Here is a 17,608-nt window from a genome sequence, read left to right on the forward strand (position 1 = left end):
ACACATAGACACAGACAACCATTCACACTCACATTCACACCTACGGTCAATTTAGAGTCACCAGTTAACCTAACCTGCATGTCTTTGGACTGTGGGGGAAACCGGAGCACCCGGAGGAAACCCACGCGGACACGGGGAGAACATGCAAACTCCGCACAGAAAGGTCCTCGCCGGCCCCGGGGCTCGAACCCAGGACCTTCTTGCTGTGAGGCGACAGCGCTAACCACTACACCACCGTGCCGCCGGTTTTTATTTATTTTTTAAAAAAAAGACGTCATGTCTTAAAGTAATGATGGATGTCGTTTCTCTTTAGTTAGTTGAGCAGCTCTTGACATAATATGGATTACTACAGTTGTGGTGTATAATAGGACTATTTACTGTATATTTATTATTTACTATTTGATCTCAAACGCATTAAAAGTCTACAGTCCTTCCCCTGCCATGCAATCAGGCGGCACTGATCTCCGTAGCCCTCGGCCTCTCGCCTATTACATAGCTAGGGTTACAGTGGGGGGCTGGTCCTCTGGTAACCGCGAAAGTTTGACTCCCTACTCGCATCTGTACTGCAGCGTGCCTTGTCAGATGGCAGCAGGTACCATTTTTATGATGGTCTTTGGTACGACCCGACGGCGAGTAGAACGACACGCTAACCACTAGACCAACTCGCGGTCAAACGCATTAATAAGGCAAGAAATTGCACTAATTAACTTTTGACGAGGCACCTGTTAATTGAAAAGCATTCCAGGTGACGACCTCATGAAGCTGGTTAAGAAAATGCCAATAGTGTGCAAAGCGTCATCAGATACCCTGTCCACACTAGGGATTTTGTACCGATACGATACTACTTTCGTACCACAACACCTGTCCACACTAGCAACTATAACGGTACTGTATCGGTATGAAACCCACAAATGTATGGGTTTCGTACCGGTACAGTATCAGTACTGTAGCGCTTCGCTGTAGTGTGGACAGATGAAGCGGCTCTGTATCGATACAAATATAATGCGCATGCGCAAAATCACACACCTCAATCGATGTCTTCGCTGAATAAAATAGTGAAGAACGGCGATTCGTTTTCTTTGTTTCTTTCTCAACTGCCTCACGCGTTTTATACGATTCGACTGAATAAATGACCACCAGAAATACAGACTGTACATTGACAACAGAAAGCACACACACGTTGTTTCATCCGCCATATTCTCGGAAGGAAGTTACTCGGTAACCACGGAAACATTTCGCGCACGCGCATTTCAACTACCGTGAAAGAAAACCGCAAACATTTCTCGCTAGTGTGGACAGATGCACTAAACTGTACCGGTATACTTTGTATCGATACAGTTATACCACTATCGTACCGGTATATATGTGAACACAGCAAATGTAAACCGCTGGCTACTTTGAAGAATCGAAAATATGGAACATTTTGTTTTTTTATTCGCCATACGTGTTATTTCATAGTTCTGACGTCTTCGGTATTGTTGTACAATGTAGAAAGCAGTCAAACTACGGAAAACCCTAAGAATGAGTAGGGGTGCATAAACTTTTGACCGGTACCGTATAGGGAATAGTACACCGTTTCAGACAGCACTTGTCGTTCTCAGCAATAACGATGTGTGTTCTACTTTGCAATGTTAGTCAAGTCCATCATCGTGCAAGCTTTCACTTTCAGACGGTAAAAAAAAAAAAAAATCCGAGATCATGACCTTCGTTTTCTCGCAGGGCCGGTCAGGAAGCCGCCGTGTTGATCAGCACACGTGCAAGAATTCAGATTGTGAATATAATCGGATTTGATTGTTGACCTGCTGATGATTATTTATTTTTTTAAAAATACAAAATTTACACCTCACCCAGTTTCGTGTATATATTGTTTTTATTTGAATTATTAACGAATCGTCAGCCTTCGTCATACAGACGTCGCTACTGTAGACCGTCAGTCATCCATCTGATCCTCCACGTTCCCTTGCTTCTCCCTTTCCCACTCCTTTCATAAGTGAATTGAAAGGCTCTTGAAAGGGTCCTCAGCACAAGGGCCTCTTAGGACTCTACTCAAATGTCTGAAAGGACCCTGATCGTCGCCGTCGGTTTCAAAATCGCCCTGGAACCACCGAAGAAACGTGCTGCGCTGCGGTGCGGTGCGGTGCGAGCCGCTGCTCCTGGATGCGGAGCTCAGTAATGCTGCGTGTGAACAGAAGTGACAGAGAAGGACAAAGGGACGTAAGAGACAGACAGCCCGGAGGAACAGGAAGCCCCGAGAGTCCTGGCGACCAATCGGAGCGGTGCCTAGATGCAGGCTAAATGGGTTCCACTGATGGACGGCTACGGAAATCACGCCGAATACACTGATGAATAAATAATCAGCTCGAGCGAATGGGATCTGGCTGGCAGTCTGGGGGGGGAGAGTGACTGCTTCGCTCTCTTGCTACTACCACTCAAATGAGGCACTGCCATGGAAACCATACAGCTCGTCAATAAATAAATAATCACCTAAAGTGCTGCTCTGAATCACACTCTCTCCTACCTATTTCCATGCCTCTCTCGCGCTCTCTTTCAGGAAAGTGGTTTGGGGAGAGGGCAACTTGTTCCTCTTTCGTGACATTTTTGTCCCTCACACGATAGACAAAAACCTCTTCCTGTTTGGCTGAGGAACTCTTCTTGTTGACAAAATCATCGGCTCAGTTTCAGAAGAATATGGGAAAACTGTTTACTGAAACCTGAGAGCGAGCTGCTCAGAATCTCTGCTCGGGTAGCGGGGGGGAAGTGGACACTTCAAAATGTCGTTCTTCTCTACAAAAGGCCCGCATGAGCAGTTTATCCAGAGCGTGTCCGGAACAGCTCGTGTCAGTTGGTCTGCTGGCCCTGCGCTCTGCTCTGCATCACACACGCTCTTATTAACCTCCATTAGCAAGACAAAGCCAACCTGCTCGGGCGAGCTCATCAGCACATCGACGAGCTCATCATCCTCAAAAAGAAACAATGCTAATGACGCCGTTCAACGGCTCTCAGCCACTTCAAACACAAACGCAGACAATGTCTGTGGGTGGAGCAGCTGCAAAACACACACACACCTTCATTTGAATAGCCAATGTACGGGCATGGAATTTTCCAACAAACACAATCGCTAAGCTGTTTTCTCAATTAGTAATGCTCTGCCGTTTCTCTCGTGACTATAAATAAGAAACGCTGTGAAAGAAAGAGAGTCACTTGTTCTCTTCCTGTCAAACAAAAATGAAAGTCGAGTCCTCCTTGTATACCAGAGGTATCACTTCCCCAAAGAGAAAGCAACATACCTTTTAACAGAGATGAATTTTCTAAAAATAACCCCCATTTCCCTCATCGTCTTCCAGCTCTGGCGGCCTCATTTCCATCAGCGTTTAAGGGATTCGGTCACCGCCGAACTGCCTCAGCGCTATGAAAGTTATTCACGGATGGGAAAGCGAGCGCTTTTTTAGGGTCGCAAAAGCAAAGTGACGAGGAAAGCCTAATAATAATAATAATAATAATAATAATAATCTAATACCCGGCGGCACGGTGGTGTAGTGGTTAGCACTGTCGCCTCACAGCAAGAAGGTCCGGGTTCGAGCCCCGTGGCCGGTGAGGGCCTTTCTGTGCGGAGTTTGCATGTTCTCCCCGTGTCCGCGTGGGTTTCCTCCGGGTGCTCCGGTTTCCCCCACAGTCCAAAGACATGCAGGTTAGGTTAACTGGTGACTCTAAATTGACCGTAGGTGTGAATGTGAGTGTGAATGGTTGTCTGTGTCTATGTGTCAGCCCTGTGATGACCTGGCGACTTGTCCAGGGTGTACCCCGCCTTTCACCCGTAGTCAGCTGGGATAGGCTCCAGCTTGCCTGCGACCCTGTAGAACAGGATAAAGCGGCTAGAGATAATGAGATGAGATCTAATACCCTGTCCACACTAGGGATTTTGTACCGATACGAAACTACTTTCGTACCGCAACACCTGTCCACACTAGCAACTATACCGGTACTGTAGTGGTATAACTGGCCAATTTATGCTGACAACCCAGTCCTCGCAGATAGCGTCGCAGACAGCGTCTGCGTAGCCCCCCCACCTTCGCAGACGCTCTGCGCGCACCTCCCAAAAATTGTGACCACCGCAGAAGCTTCGCAGACAGCGCCGCAGACAAGAGGGCTCTGATTGGTCCACTCTACATCCGCTGTACACACACTTCCGCTTCCCTACTTTCCCGGTTTGGTTTGTTTTCACGACCGGCATTTTTAAAAACACGAGCGAAGATGGAGCAGCATGAAGAGCGGTTGATTGAGGAAGTACGTACATCTATACGACTCCAGTTCTAGTCATTATAAGTAACCGGAGGATAAACACTCCACTAACCACACCCACCAACTACTCCTAGCAACTTCGCGCCCCCTTGCGTTGTGGCGGTGAATAACATCGCGCACGCCTATTACTCCCCGCTCAACGATAAATTACAACTGTCTGCGAAAAGCTATCTGCGAAAGCCTTGTCGCAAGAGCATGCAGAGGCCTTATCGGTACGAAACCCACAAATGTATGGGTTTTGTACCGGTACAGTATCGGTACCGTAGCGCTTCGCTGAAGTGTGGACAGATGAAGCGGTTCTGTATCGATACAAATATAATGCGCAAAGTCACACACCTCAATCGATGTCTTCGCTGAATAAAATAGTGAAGAACGGAGATTCGTTTTCTTTGTTTCTTTCTCAACTGCCTCGCGCGTTTTATACGATTCGACTGAATAAATGAGCACCAGAAATACAGACTGTACATTGACAACAAAAAGCACACACACGCTGTTTCATCCGCCATATTCTCGGAAGGAAGTTACTCGGTAACCACGGAAACATTTCGCGCACGCGCATTTCAACTACCATGAAAGAAAACCGCAAACATTTCTCGCGAGTGTGGACAGATGCACTAAACTGTACAGGTATACTTTGTATCGATACAGTTATACCACTATTGTACCGGTATAAGTGTGAACACAGCATGTATGTATACGTGCAGAGCCACAGATTTACGAACAACTTAAGTGGACAGCGAGTACGGAAATCTAATTAACATTTCCAAAGCTGATTTACGCAGGACACCAAGCGCCATATACCAAGCCGTTAAACTATTAGCAGTCACTGAAGGCCTCTGCATGCTCTTGCGACAAGGCTTTCGCAGATAGCTTTTCGCAGACAGTTGTAATTTATCGTTGAGCGGGGAGTAATAGGCGTGCGCGATGTTATTCACCGCCACAACGCAAGGGGGCGCGAAATCGCTAGGAGTAGCTGGTGGGTGTGGTTAGTGGAGTGTTTATCCTCCGGTTACTTATAATGACTAGAACTGGAGTCGTATAGATGTACGTACTTCCTCACTTCCTCGATCAACCGCTCTTCGTGCTGCTCCATCTTCGCTCGTGTTTTTAAAAATGTCGGTCGTGAAAACAAACCAAACCGGGAAAGTAGGGAAGCGGAAGTGCGTGTACAGCGGATGTAGAGTGGACCAATCAGAGCCCTCTTGTCTGCGACGCTGTCTGCGAGGCTTCTGCGGTGGTCACAATTTTTGGGAGGTGCGCGCAGAGCGTTGGCGAAGGTGGGGGGGCTACGCAGACGCTGTCTGCGACGCCATCTGCGAGGACTGGGTTGTCAGCATAAATTGGCCTTTAGAACACGTCGGCAAGTCACTTTTGAGTGTAACGTTGACCCTAAACACCTCTTCACGCACGCGATTTCAGTTCGGCTGTAAAAAATTGCCATTCGGAATTTAAAACCAGAGTGAATTTATCCGAGACGTACGTGAAATGTGCACGGCGCGGCCTGGCATACGGAAATCGGCCCTCTTCGACTAATACATCACGCGCAGAAATTCTCACAGACGAGGCTTTCTGTCTTTGCGCTTATGATGTTCTTATGGCAGTCACATCAGGCGTGAGTCAGCAGCTCCTGGAGTTTCTGGAAGACTTGATCTGACTCAGCAGGACGGTCACCTAAGCCTCATTACACAGCAGCTGGAGACTAAAAACTGCCACTGATATGAAGACTTCATCACCTAAGAAAAGAATAAAAATAAATAAATAAAAATAAATACATCCCGGAGTCATGTTTTTACTTAAAAAAAAAAAAAGTCTCTAACCTTGAGAAAACGACTCATGAAGTTTCAGACGTCTTTCTCCTGTTACGTTAAACCATTTCTGACCCTGAAACTCCTTACCGGTGTTAGAAACTCACTGCCTCGTGTAGCATGAAGTCGCTAATTTGTTTAGCGTCCCATTTTGAGCACCATGTGGTCATGTTTCAAAGCCTACGCATCCCAGACTCAGACATAAAGTGTTATGGAATCTGTAAAGCTGTAATACTAAACCTCATAGTCATTGCATCAATGTGGCTCAGGTTTCTATTCTGAGCGGGTTTTGTTTTGTTTTTTTTAAAAAGGTGAATTCAAAACCTGAAACAAGAGTGCGTTATGCGGCTCAGAGATTAGGTTTTAACATTTACTGACGGAAGGCGGAGGGGGAGTAGCACTTTAATGCTAAGATTTTGTCTTCATTCACAAATCCATGAAGGCTGATGATTTTGACGTTTCGATATCTACCGTTCATCTCATCTCATCTCATCATCTGTAGCCGCTTTATCCTGTTCTACAGGGTCGCAGGCAAGCTGGAGCCTATCCCAGCTGACTACGGGCGAAAGGCGGGGTACACCCTGGACAAGTCGCCAGGTCATCACAGGGCTGACACATAGACACAGACAACCATTCACACTCACATTCACACCTACGGCCAATTTAGAGTCACCAGTTAACCTAACCTGCATGTCTTTGGATTGTGGGGGAAACCGGAGCACCCGGAGGAAACCCACGCGGACACGGGGAGAACATGCAAACTCCGCACAGAAAGGCCCTCGCCGGCCCCGGGACTCAAACCCGGACCTTCTTGCTGTGAGGCGACAGCGCTAACCACTACACCACCATATCTACCGCTGAATATAGAAATATATAGACAGACAATCTGTAACTTATACCATAAATCACAACATTAATGTGATAAACAAAAGGTATTATATAAAATAAATTAAACCTAAACACACACACACACACGTGGCTGCAGTTGTGCTGCCGTCCAAAGCCCGTATTGTTGGCGAGCAACAATCATCCACTTATCAATTAGACACTGAACAAACTATTTCGCTGGACGTTTTGAGTCGTGTGTGTACACACACAGTCCACATGGTCCTTGTGCATTCTGTCGCCTCAGCACACCGCCTGCTCCTCGTCCCGTGTCACCCTCTCACCCTGCCATCTCAATTAAACACACCCAGTTCATTCAGGCAGGAGTGACCCACACAAAGGAGGCCATTGTGCGCAGGGTGACACGGGGGGCTGCGGCTCTTCGCATCAAGGCAGCGCTCGACATTAGCATGGCCATCAATAGGCAGAGAGGCCCTGGGTTCAGAGGCAAAATCTAAATCTTTCAGAAGGAAAGAGAGGGATGGCAGAGAAAGCGAGCATGGCTGAAGATGGAAGACTCAAGGCTGGCTCGAGGCAGGATAGGAGTGGGGGCTGGGAGTGCGCGCTCTGGCCGTGGGTCGCATTTGCAAATGAAATCCAGAGCAGTGCCTCCATTTGATTACCACGCCCCAGTGTCATGGCGCAACCATAGCAACCCAAGCGTCCTGGCCTCCCGGGGACGCCAGACTGCATCTCTCGGCCCATCGCTGAGGGCACAGTGAACAAAAAGAGGCGAACTGCACATGAGAAATATGTGCAGATGGGCCATCACAAGAAGATGGGAGGAGGAGGAGGAGGAGGAGGAGGAGGGGAACACCAAACAAAGGCACGGACGTTGGTTGAAAGCAGGGACACAAGTCGAGCCCGCTTGTTCAGTGGGACCATTTGGAAATCTGGTCCACCTGGTTAGATACCATGCCGAGGACTTAAAAAGAGACTCATTTTAGGTTTTGACAGTCAAAGATTAAGTTATTTCACACCATTACCAAACGGCTATATTTGCTCGAGAGCACAACCAGCGTAACAATACTCAAAGAACACATTTAAGCCAGTCTTCCAGAAACGACCGGGAGCGACTAAAACAACCGTCTGCATTTTCTTACTCTCTGAAAGAACACTTCCATGCAAAGAAAAGCCAGAACATATCCATCTTTGTGCGAGTCATAATGAGGCTAATTAATTTCCCAGGCTTGTGTCAGGAGAGTGGCAATAAGCAAGGGATCATTTGCTGTGCCCTACAAGAGCCCTCCAGAGAGCAACACTAAAGAGACAACCATCACACCATTCAGTAATCCAGCGTGGCAGTCAGGCCTTGAGAAAACACAGTGGACAAATCCCACTCTGAAAGCGAGAGCTAACATGACCTGAATTACAAAATATAACCCCTCGAACAGAGGCTGCTGAATATCTTCCAACTCATGAGCCGTGATAGACGGCCAAACGTCAATACAACTTGGCACGGTCAAGCAAATTAAAACTGCATTCGATTTTAGCAGGGGTTCCTCTGGTTAAATAAATAAATAAATAAATAAATAAAATACCTGCCTGTAACACCGACGCCTACTTTCATTCACTTGGTCTTATTTGACACAAAGTCACTTTGGTTGGATGAGAAGAAGTTTTACGTCAAACAGACAACGAGAGAAATGGATCATCGGGATCAGGACACTTCGTCCAATAGTTGAGACATTTCGTCCCATTTATTGGTATTTCTTTTATAAATAAAAGAATTTTGCAATGCCAGCCCCTAACATGCATGAGGAAGGAGTTTTGTCGAATATTTCTTGGATTTTACATACCGTAAATACTAGGTAAGAATCCATCGTTTTGACCACACTTGCCGAGAAAGGGCGATATTTACTCAACGCTAGATTTCACAACTCGCATTTGGCAAGTGGTTAAACTACACGCTGCAAAAACGCGTCAAATTCCATACAGAATTCCTCCTTTTTTTTTTCGAACAAACACCTGAAAATAGCGCATATGAAAAAGGCTTGGGACGAAATGTCTTAACTATTGGACGAAATGACCTGTATTCCCGGTTTCCCCGACAGTCCAAAGACATGCAGGTTAGGTTAACCGGTGACTCTAAGGTGGTGTTTACATTAGACCGTATCCGTCTCGTTTTCGTCGCGGATGCACTGTCCGTTCACATTAAAACGCCGGGAAACGACTCCACAGGCGGAACAACTTGAATCCGCCAGGGCCCACGTATTCAACCCAGTACGTATCTGATCCGGTGCTGTGTAAACATTGAGAAACGAGGATACGCTGTGCTGAGCTCTAGCTGACGTCGTCATTGGACAACGTCACTGTGACATCCACCTTCCTGATTCGCTGACGTTGGTCATGCCACGTTGGTCATGTGACGCGACTGCTGAAAAACGGCGCGGACTTTCACTTCCTGCTATTTGTCCCGAATCACTGCTCGTGCGCTTCACTAGCGCACTCTGTGAGCTGCGCAGGGCCGGAGTGCGCACCCTCCAGAGGGCACTCGCTGTTCAGGGTGGAGTGATTTGGAGCGCAGGATGCCTGCGGAGCCGAGCGTATCCGTGTATTGGCGTTGCTGCGTGCACGCGAATCGTTTTAAAAACGTTAATCTGATGATCCGCTGATACGGTCTAATGTAAAGACCACCTAAATTGAGCGTAGGTGTGAATGTGAGTGTGAATGGTTGTCTGTGTCTATGTGTCAGCCCTGTGATGACCTGGCGACTTGTCCAGGGTGTACCCGGACTTTCACCCGTAGTCAGCTGGGATAGGCTCCAGCTTGCCTGCGACCCTGTAGAACAGGATAAAGCGGCTAGAGATAATGAGATGAGATGAGATGAGATGAGCTGTATTCGTATAACCCTGTCATCGTATAATCGCGCCATGACATTTGTAGACTGGAGGTTCATCTGGTGGTGGTGTTTTGGGGTTTTTTTTTTTCCAAAAGATATTGTTCGAGTGCACATTTTCGACAGTTCAACCACCAAGTCGGACCCCAGCACTGACAAAAGAGCTGTTCATCGCTGATGACTGATGATCACATCACCTAAACAACACTGCACTATTCTGTGCCATGACTGTTGTGTGTTTACAGTGTGAGGTGTTGAAGTGGATCCTCTTTCAACCATGAAACCAGAACGAAATGATATGATCATGTGACAGAAGCTACTCGTCCTCGATCCCACCCTTTTCTCTTCTCTTCTCTTCTCTCAGACCACGTGTCAGTGTCACTCACTCACTCACAGAATGCTGCCTGTACCGGAAATGCCGCCTGAACGACAGTTGTGTCGAGAGCACACTAGTGTGTTCATATGGACTTGATCAGACATATCTTAGGTTTGAAACGCCACGTACATTTACAGCCACACACCAAATGACACTAACCAGAGGACGAAATATTATAAACAACAACAACAACTCCTCACACTGTCCTCCTTAATATAATCACACACTCTTTAATACTATCACACTCAATAATAACCTTTCAATACACAAATTCGTCCTGAAAACTTTTATTCTCCTAGTTTTCGGTAGTATAAAAGTTATTTTAAAGAACCACTGCCCTCATAAAGTGTTCGTTCAACACCCCGAAACGTTCCAGAGTGTTGCTTAAACAAGTTATTCAATGTGAAATAAACCAGCCTCGTCGGCATTCGACCAAATCAGCTCAGCTAGGCTAGGCTAGGCTAAGCTAAGCTAGAAGAAGCTAACGCGCCTGTTCGGACTCCAAACGCTCTTCGTTTCTCTGAAACTATGTACACTGGGGGCTAATTATAGCTCTGAAAGGATGATAAACATTCTTTGTTGGGATAATCACGCTGTTAAACGGTGTCGAACACGGTTTAAACGGAGCACTTGAACGCACCGTGTTTAGGCTGAAAGGACAGGAGAGCAGAAATGAAATGAAATGAAATGAAATTCCTTCTTCTGATTTAACTTAAGTTAGCTAGCTGGATCACATGGTCCGAAACGATTCGTCAGACTGTTTTCTTCGCTCATGGGCAAACAAAACAAGACTGAATAAATATATATAAATATAAATATAAATATATACACACACACATAGAGAAGAGAGAGAGAAATGACGTCGAGTAAATATCCAGTCTCTATAAAACACCCGACGTGAAGTAAATTAAATTAAATTAAATTAAATTAGAGACAGTGTGACACACACAGCAGCCTGAGGTGTTTTTATTGCCCTGGAATTTTACATGACACGTTACAATGTCATTCTACAACCCTGCTTAGATCAAATGTGATCCATTTCCGCCCTGTTTTAAATCAGGAATGAGGTGAAAAAGACTCGGACTTACATTCGTGCATGCTAAGGTGGTTGGGTTTCGGACTCCTCAGCCTCGGTGTGTTTCTCTGCTGGAGCTACTGTGTCAAAAGATCAGCAGCTGCTTCCTCCATCCGCGCGCACACAGATCACGCCGCACAGCAACGCTACCGTACCCCCCCGACCGTCGCCATGGCAACACGGCCCCTCCAGCCAATCAGAGTGCAGCTCTCCGATATCCCCTGACAACTGCCGCAGCGCACTGTAGCCTTTTTTTTTTTCGTTGTTTTTTTTTAAGCAAACCTAAGCAATTGCGCTGTTCGCAGCTCATTCCTATATTTACACCACGTGTTGACTCTCAGTTGTGTTTCTTCACTGTTCACGAACACCACCATACCATCACTTATCTATCTATCTATCTATCTATCTATCTATCTATCTATCTATCTATCTATCTATCTATCTATCGATGTACACACTCTATATTAACAGATGTGATTAAAAAACGCTCGATCTGCCCTTACTTCCTCCCCTGTGTGTGAAATCGGTTGCTTTAAAATATTCAAAATCTCTGAGGGAACGTTGAGAAAAACGAGGTCAGATACTCGTGACGTCACTCGGCGGGGGAAGTCCTGGAGGCGGATCTTAAAAAAAAAAAAAAGGAATGTCGCGCGCTTGAAGGAAGTAAGAACCGTTTCAGTGTTGTTTACAAGATCGAATTCACGGAAGTAAGAAGTGTGGTGTCTGATTATAAGGCTGAAAATAATAATAATAATAATAATAATCATAATAATACAGACAACAGGGATGATCATTCAATATCACTTTGAAAACATGAACCCATGCCACCATGTCAGAAATGTATAACATGGGTTCAGTACCCAGTAGTTTTGAGTTGTCTTGGCGTTCTTCTGGGCGGCACTGTCGCCTCAGGGCAACAAGGTCCTGGGTTCGAGCCCGGCGGAGTTTGCGGGTTTCCTCCGGGTGCTCCGGTTTCCCTCGTGTGAGTGTGAATGGTTGTTTGTGTGTATGTGTCAGCCATGCGATGACCTGGCGACTTGTCCAGGGTGTACCCCGTATCTCATCCATAGTCGGCTGGGATAGGCTCCAGCTTGCCTGCGACCCTGTAGAACAGGATAAGCGGCTACAGATAATGGATGGATGGATGTCCTTCCTCATGATGGTGTAGTGGTTAGCACTGTCGCCTCACAGCAAGAAGGTCCTAGGTTCGAGCCCGGCAGAGTTTGCGTGTTCTTTCCGTGTCGGTGTGGGTTTCCTCCGGGTGCTCCGGTTTCCCTCGTGTGAGTGTGAATGGTTGTTTGTGTGTATGTGTCAGCCATGCGATGACCTGGCGACTTGTCCGGGGTGTACCCCGTATCTCATCCATAGTCGGCTGGGATAGGCTCCAGCTTGCCTGCGACCCTGTAGAACAGGATAAGCAGCTACAGATAATGGATGGATGGATGGATGTCCTTCCTCCTGGTGGCACGGTGGTGTAGTGTAGTGGTTAGCACTGTCGCCTCACAGCAAGAGTGTCCTGGGTCGAGCCCGGCGGCTGGCGAGGGCCTTTCTGTGTGGAGTTTGCATGTTCTCTCCGTGTCTGTGTGGGTTTCCTCCGAGTGCTCCGGTTTCCGTTACAGTCCAAAGACATGCAGGTTAACTTAATTGGTGGCTCTAAATTTGAATGCGCGTGTGAATGGTTGGTTGTCTCTATGTGACAGCCCTGCAATAACCTGGCGACTTGTCCAGGGCGTACCCCGCCTCTCGTCCACAGTCAGCTGGGATAGGCTCCAGCTTGCCTGCGACCCTGTAGAACAGGATAAGCGGCTACAGATAATGGATGGATGGATGTCCTTCCTCCTGGTGGCACGGTGGTGTAGTGTAGTGGTTAACACTGTCGCCTCACAGCAAGAGTGTCCTGGGTCGAGCCCGGCGGCTGGCGAGGGCCTTTCTGTGTGGAGTTTGCATGTTCTCTCCGTGTCTGTGTGGGTTTCCTCCGAGTGCTCCGGTTTCCGTTACAGTCCAAAGACATGCAGGTTAAGTTAATTGGTGGCTCTAAATTTGAATGTGCGTGTGAATGGTTGGTTGTCTCTATGTGACAGCCCTGCGATAACCTGGTGACTTGTCCAGGGCGTACCCCGCCTCTCGTCCACAGTCAGCTGGGATAGGCTCCAGCTTGCCTGCGACCCTGTAGAACAGGATAAGCGGCTACAGATAATGGATGGATGGATATCCTTCCTCCGGGTGGCACGGTGGTGTAGTGGTTTGCACTGTCGCCTCATAGCAAGAAGGTCCTGGGTTCGAACCCGGCGGAGTTTGCGTGTTCTTTCCGTGTCTGTGCGGGTTTCCCTCATGTGAGTGTGAATGGTTGTCTCTATGTGACAGCCCTGCGATAACCTGGCGACTTGTCCAGGGTGTACCCCGCCTCTCGTCCACAGTCAGCTGAGATAGGCTCCAGCTTGCCTACAACCCTGTACGGTAGAACAGGATAAGCCGCTACAGATAATGGATGTCCTTCTTCCAGCTTGGAGGAGGGTTAGTGGTTAGTGGGGTCGCCTCAGAGCAAGAGGGTTCTGGGTTCAAGCCCAGCAGTCAGTGGGGGGCTTTGTGTGTGGAGTTTGCATGTTCTACCCATGTCTGCGTGGGTTTCCTCTGGGTGCTCCGGTTTCCCCCACAGTCCAAAGACATGCAGGTTAGGCTAATTGGTGGCTCTAAATTGACCATGAGTGTGAATGGTTGTTTGTCTCTATGTGTCAGCCCTGCGATAACCTGGCGACTTGTCCAGGGTGTACCCCGCCTCTCGTCCATAGTCAGCTGGGATAGGCTTCAGCTTACCTGCGACCCTGTAGAACAGGATAAGCAGCTACAGATAATGGATGGATGTCCTTTCTCCGGGTGGCACGATGGTGTCATGGTTAGTACTGTTGCCTCACAGCAAGAGGGTCCTGGGTTCGAGCCAGTGGGGGCCTTTCTGTGTGGAGGGTGCATGTTCTACCCATGTCTGCGTGGGTTTACGCCGGTTTCGCCTACAGTTCAAAGACATGCGGTTTGGTTAATATGGGATGGCCTTGGGCTGAGGTGCCCTTGAGCGAGGCACCTAACTCCTAACTGCTCTGCAGGCACTGTTAGCATGGCTGCCCACTGCTCGGGGTATGTGTGTGTGCTCACTGCTTCAGATGGGTTAAATGGAGAGAGGAATTTCACAAGCGTGTGATGAATAAAGTTGTTGTTCTCTAAGAAACACATTGGCCATTTTGTCATGGAAGTCACATTGTGTTGGCTACAATTATTGACTCGACCAATAGGGATGTAGCCAAGTGTTGGCCAGTGCCACCCTAGTGTGAAGCCTGGCCACCTCATTCTTCTTCTTCAGGTATTTACCAGTGTCATATGACGCAAAACTGAAAGACTTGGCAAATCTTGGCTGAAAAGCAGAATGCCCGTGACAAGATCTCTAGATAAGATTCAGGCATTCATTTCATCACGTACATGTAGATAGCTACAGTAACATAGAAGTGAACTATTCCCTGCCCTCACTGACCACATTATCTGGAGGCATAACATTGGATTTTTTCACTTTATTACTAACTACGGTGGTGTAGTGGTTAGCACTGTCACCTCACAGCAAGAAGGTTCTGGGTTCGAGCCCGGTGGCCAACAGCGGCCTTTCTGTGCGGAGTTTGCATGTTCTCCCCGTGTCTGCGTGGGTTTCCTCCGGTTTCCCCCACAGTCCAAAGACATGCAGGTTAGGCTAATTGGTGACTCTAAATTGACCGTGTGAAGCTGCGACAGCTCTAGCAAGCCCGTGGTAGATCAAGTGTGCTCTTGATAGACACAGACAGCCTCATAAGAGGCTGGCAACTGACAGGCCAAATGACCTAAAGGGCGTCAGGATGGAAGAAAAAAAAATCCTACTGCTAGCTAATGGAATTGAATTTGAAACACTTGCTTCCTTTTTTTTTTTTTTTTATAAGATGTAGCCTAATGTTACATGATCTACAAATTTACATTTAAAGCACTCCATGCCTACACTCCTCACCATCTCATGAAATTACTTCAACACAACTCTCCCATTCGCAGTCTCAGATCTTCATCTTCTGGTCTGTTGTCTGTCCCCAAATTTAAATTATCCATCATGGGTGCCAGGACGTTTAAGGTTGCAGCCCCCAAGCTGTGGCATTCTCTCTCTCAGGGTGTCCAGGATCATCGTACAGTTCCTCCCAAGTTCAAGTCTCATCTTAAATCTTCTCTTTCTGCTATCCCTCATCTCCTGCTCTGTGACTCTTCTAACTTTTTCAGTGCTTTGAACAAATCTGTTATCTTTCTGCTCATGTAAATGGGCGTGTTTTTTTTTCCTTGCCTGTGTCTCCTATGGTGTTATTTTCTCTTTCACTAGTGCCATTACTTTGTTTTTTTTTTAAATGTCCTTGGGTTGGTGAAAGGCACTATATGAATTAAACTTGATATTTAGTAACTTGCTAGATGGCATACAAATGGTGTTTAGGAGTCTTCCTTTATGTCCAGCAGGGATCGTACTCAGGCCGTACACGGATAGGAATAGCCACATTATGGATGCAGATTACTGTTTTAACCCACTCTCACGCCAATAAAGTCATTGGGTCAAACTTGGCCACCTGCCCATTGTAAAAGGTCTGGTTATGCCCCGTGTAACCCATTTATTCCTAAGCACCATTTGTCAAATGCTTTCTACACTTCTAACCGGTCCATAAGACCACCACCGACCACATCGTATTTGATACAGAAGTGACATTTACATGGTAGCTGGATATTAGTTTTGTACTAGTATGTATATATCAGGGCGGCACGGTGGTGTAGTGGTTAGCGCTGTCGCCTCACAGCAAGAAGGTCCTGGGTTCGAGCCCCGGGGCCGGCGAGGGCCTTTCTGTGTGGAGTTTGCATGTTCTCCCCGTGGGTTTCCTCCGGGTACTCCGGTTTCCCCCAGGTTAGGTTAACTGGTGACTCTAAATTGACCGTAGGTGTGAATGTGAGTGTGAATGGTTGTCTGTGTCTATGTGTCAGCCCTGTGATGACCTGGCGACTTGTCCAGGGTGTACCCCGCCTTTCGCCCGTAGTCAGTTGGGATAGGCTCCAGCTTGCCTGCGACCCTGTAGAAGGATAAAGCGGCTAGAGATAATGAGATGAGATGTATATATCAGGCACACCAAACTTGCTGGGATTTTTAAACAGCTTACTGTCTCTGCTGGGCTGAGAAAAAATACACCGACTGAAAATATCCAGCTAACAGCAGCACTTTTGTCAGAAACTGACACTTAACGCACAGTGAGCATGGAAAAATCCTGTATCCACAAGATGAGATCTAATCATGTAGCCAGCAAAATATTTAAAATGACTTAAAATTCCTCATTCCACGAATGGATAAGGTCAAGGAGGGCTGATAAATTGCGCAACAACTGAGTAAATAACTCTGCTACTACAAAGTGCATCCATGTGGTACAGTAGGTTTGCCTGATAACATGGTTAATGCTAATATTACTTTTGGCAAGAAAATTGCAATAGGTGCAGACTAGGAGCACTGCTGAACGTTTTTAAATTTCGCATGCAACCAGAAAAAAAAAAAAAGTCAGTCAATCCAGTCCAGTTGATTATTATAGCTTAATTTGTATATCCCTTATCAAAAAAATTCCTGTGAGGGGATTAGCCAACGATGGCTCACATGATGTAAAATAGTTCCACCATTGATCAAGCAATGTATCTCGTGACATCAAAATTTAGAAGAAAGATGGATATGGCGCGAGTCAGTCATGGTATATCCTGGATATACGATCTCATCTCATCATCTCTAGCCGCTTTATCCTTCTACAGGGTCGCAGGCAAGCTGGAGCCTATCCCAGCTGACTACGGGTGAAAGGCGGGGTACACCCTGGACAGGTCGCCAGGTCATCACAGGGCTGACACATAGACACAGACAACCATTCACACTCACATTCACACCTACGGTCAATTTAGAGTCACCAGTTAACCTAACCTGCATGTCTTTGGACTGTGGGGGAAACCGGAGCACCCGGAGGAAACCCACGCGGACACGGGGAGAACATCCAAACTCCGCACAGAAAGGTCCTCGCCGGCCCCGGGGCTCGAACCCGGACCTTCTTGCTGTGAGGCGACAGCGCTAACCACTACACCACCGTGCCGCCCCTGGATATACGACAGCTGTGGCTCCGCGAGCATTTCTGGGTGTGTAGAGCTATGTATCATGATCGTGCCTAGCGAGGCAGGCGACAACATGGTACCGTACATTGCATGTGCGCAGGTCAAAGGTTGCGTCCTTTGACAAACTTGGCTGCCTCCAGTGAGTGAATCTTGGCATA

The 17,608-nt window shown here is 47.2% G+C and overlaps 1 protein-coding gene across 1 annotated transcript in view; it reads right to left on the reverse strand.

Moving 5' to 3' along the window:
* Positions 1-11,827, reverse strand: part of foxn2b (forkhead box N2b) — a 30,416-nt gene extending 18,589 nt beyond the window's left edge. Inside the window, 1 exon segment of the mRNA XM_060940204.1 lies at positions 11,293-11,827. Coding sequence (XP_060796187.1) covers positions 11,293-11,302 — 10 coding nt within the window. The 5' untranslated portion in view covers positions 11,303-11,827.
* Positions 11,828-17,608: the final 5,781 nt, after the last annotated feature.

Source organism: Neoarius graeffei, chromosome 14, assembly GCF_027579695.1.
Source record: "Neoarius graeffei isolate fNeoGra1 chromosome 14, fNeoGra1.pri, whole genome shotgun sequence".
Classification (NCBI taxonomy): Eukaryota; Metazoa; Chordata; class Actinopteri; order Siluriformes; family Ariidae; genus Neoarius; species Neoarius graeffei.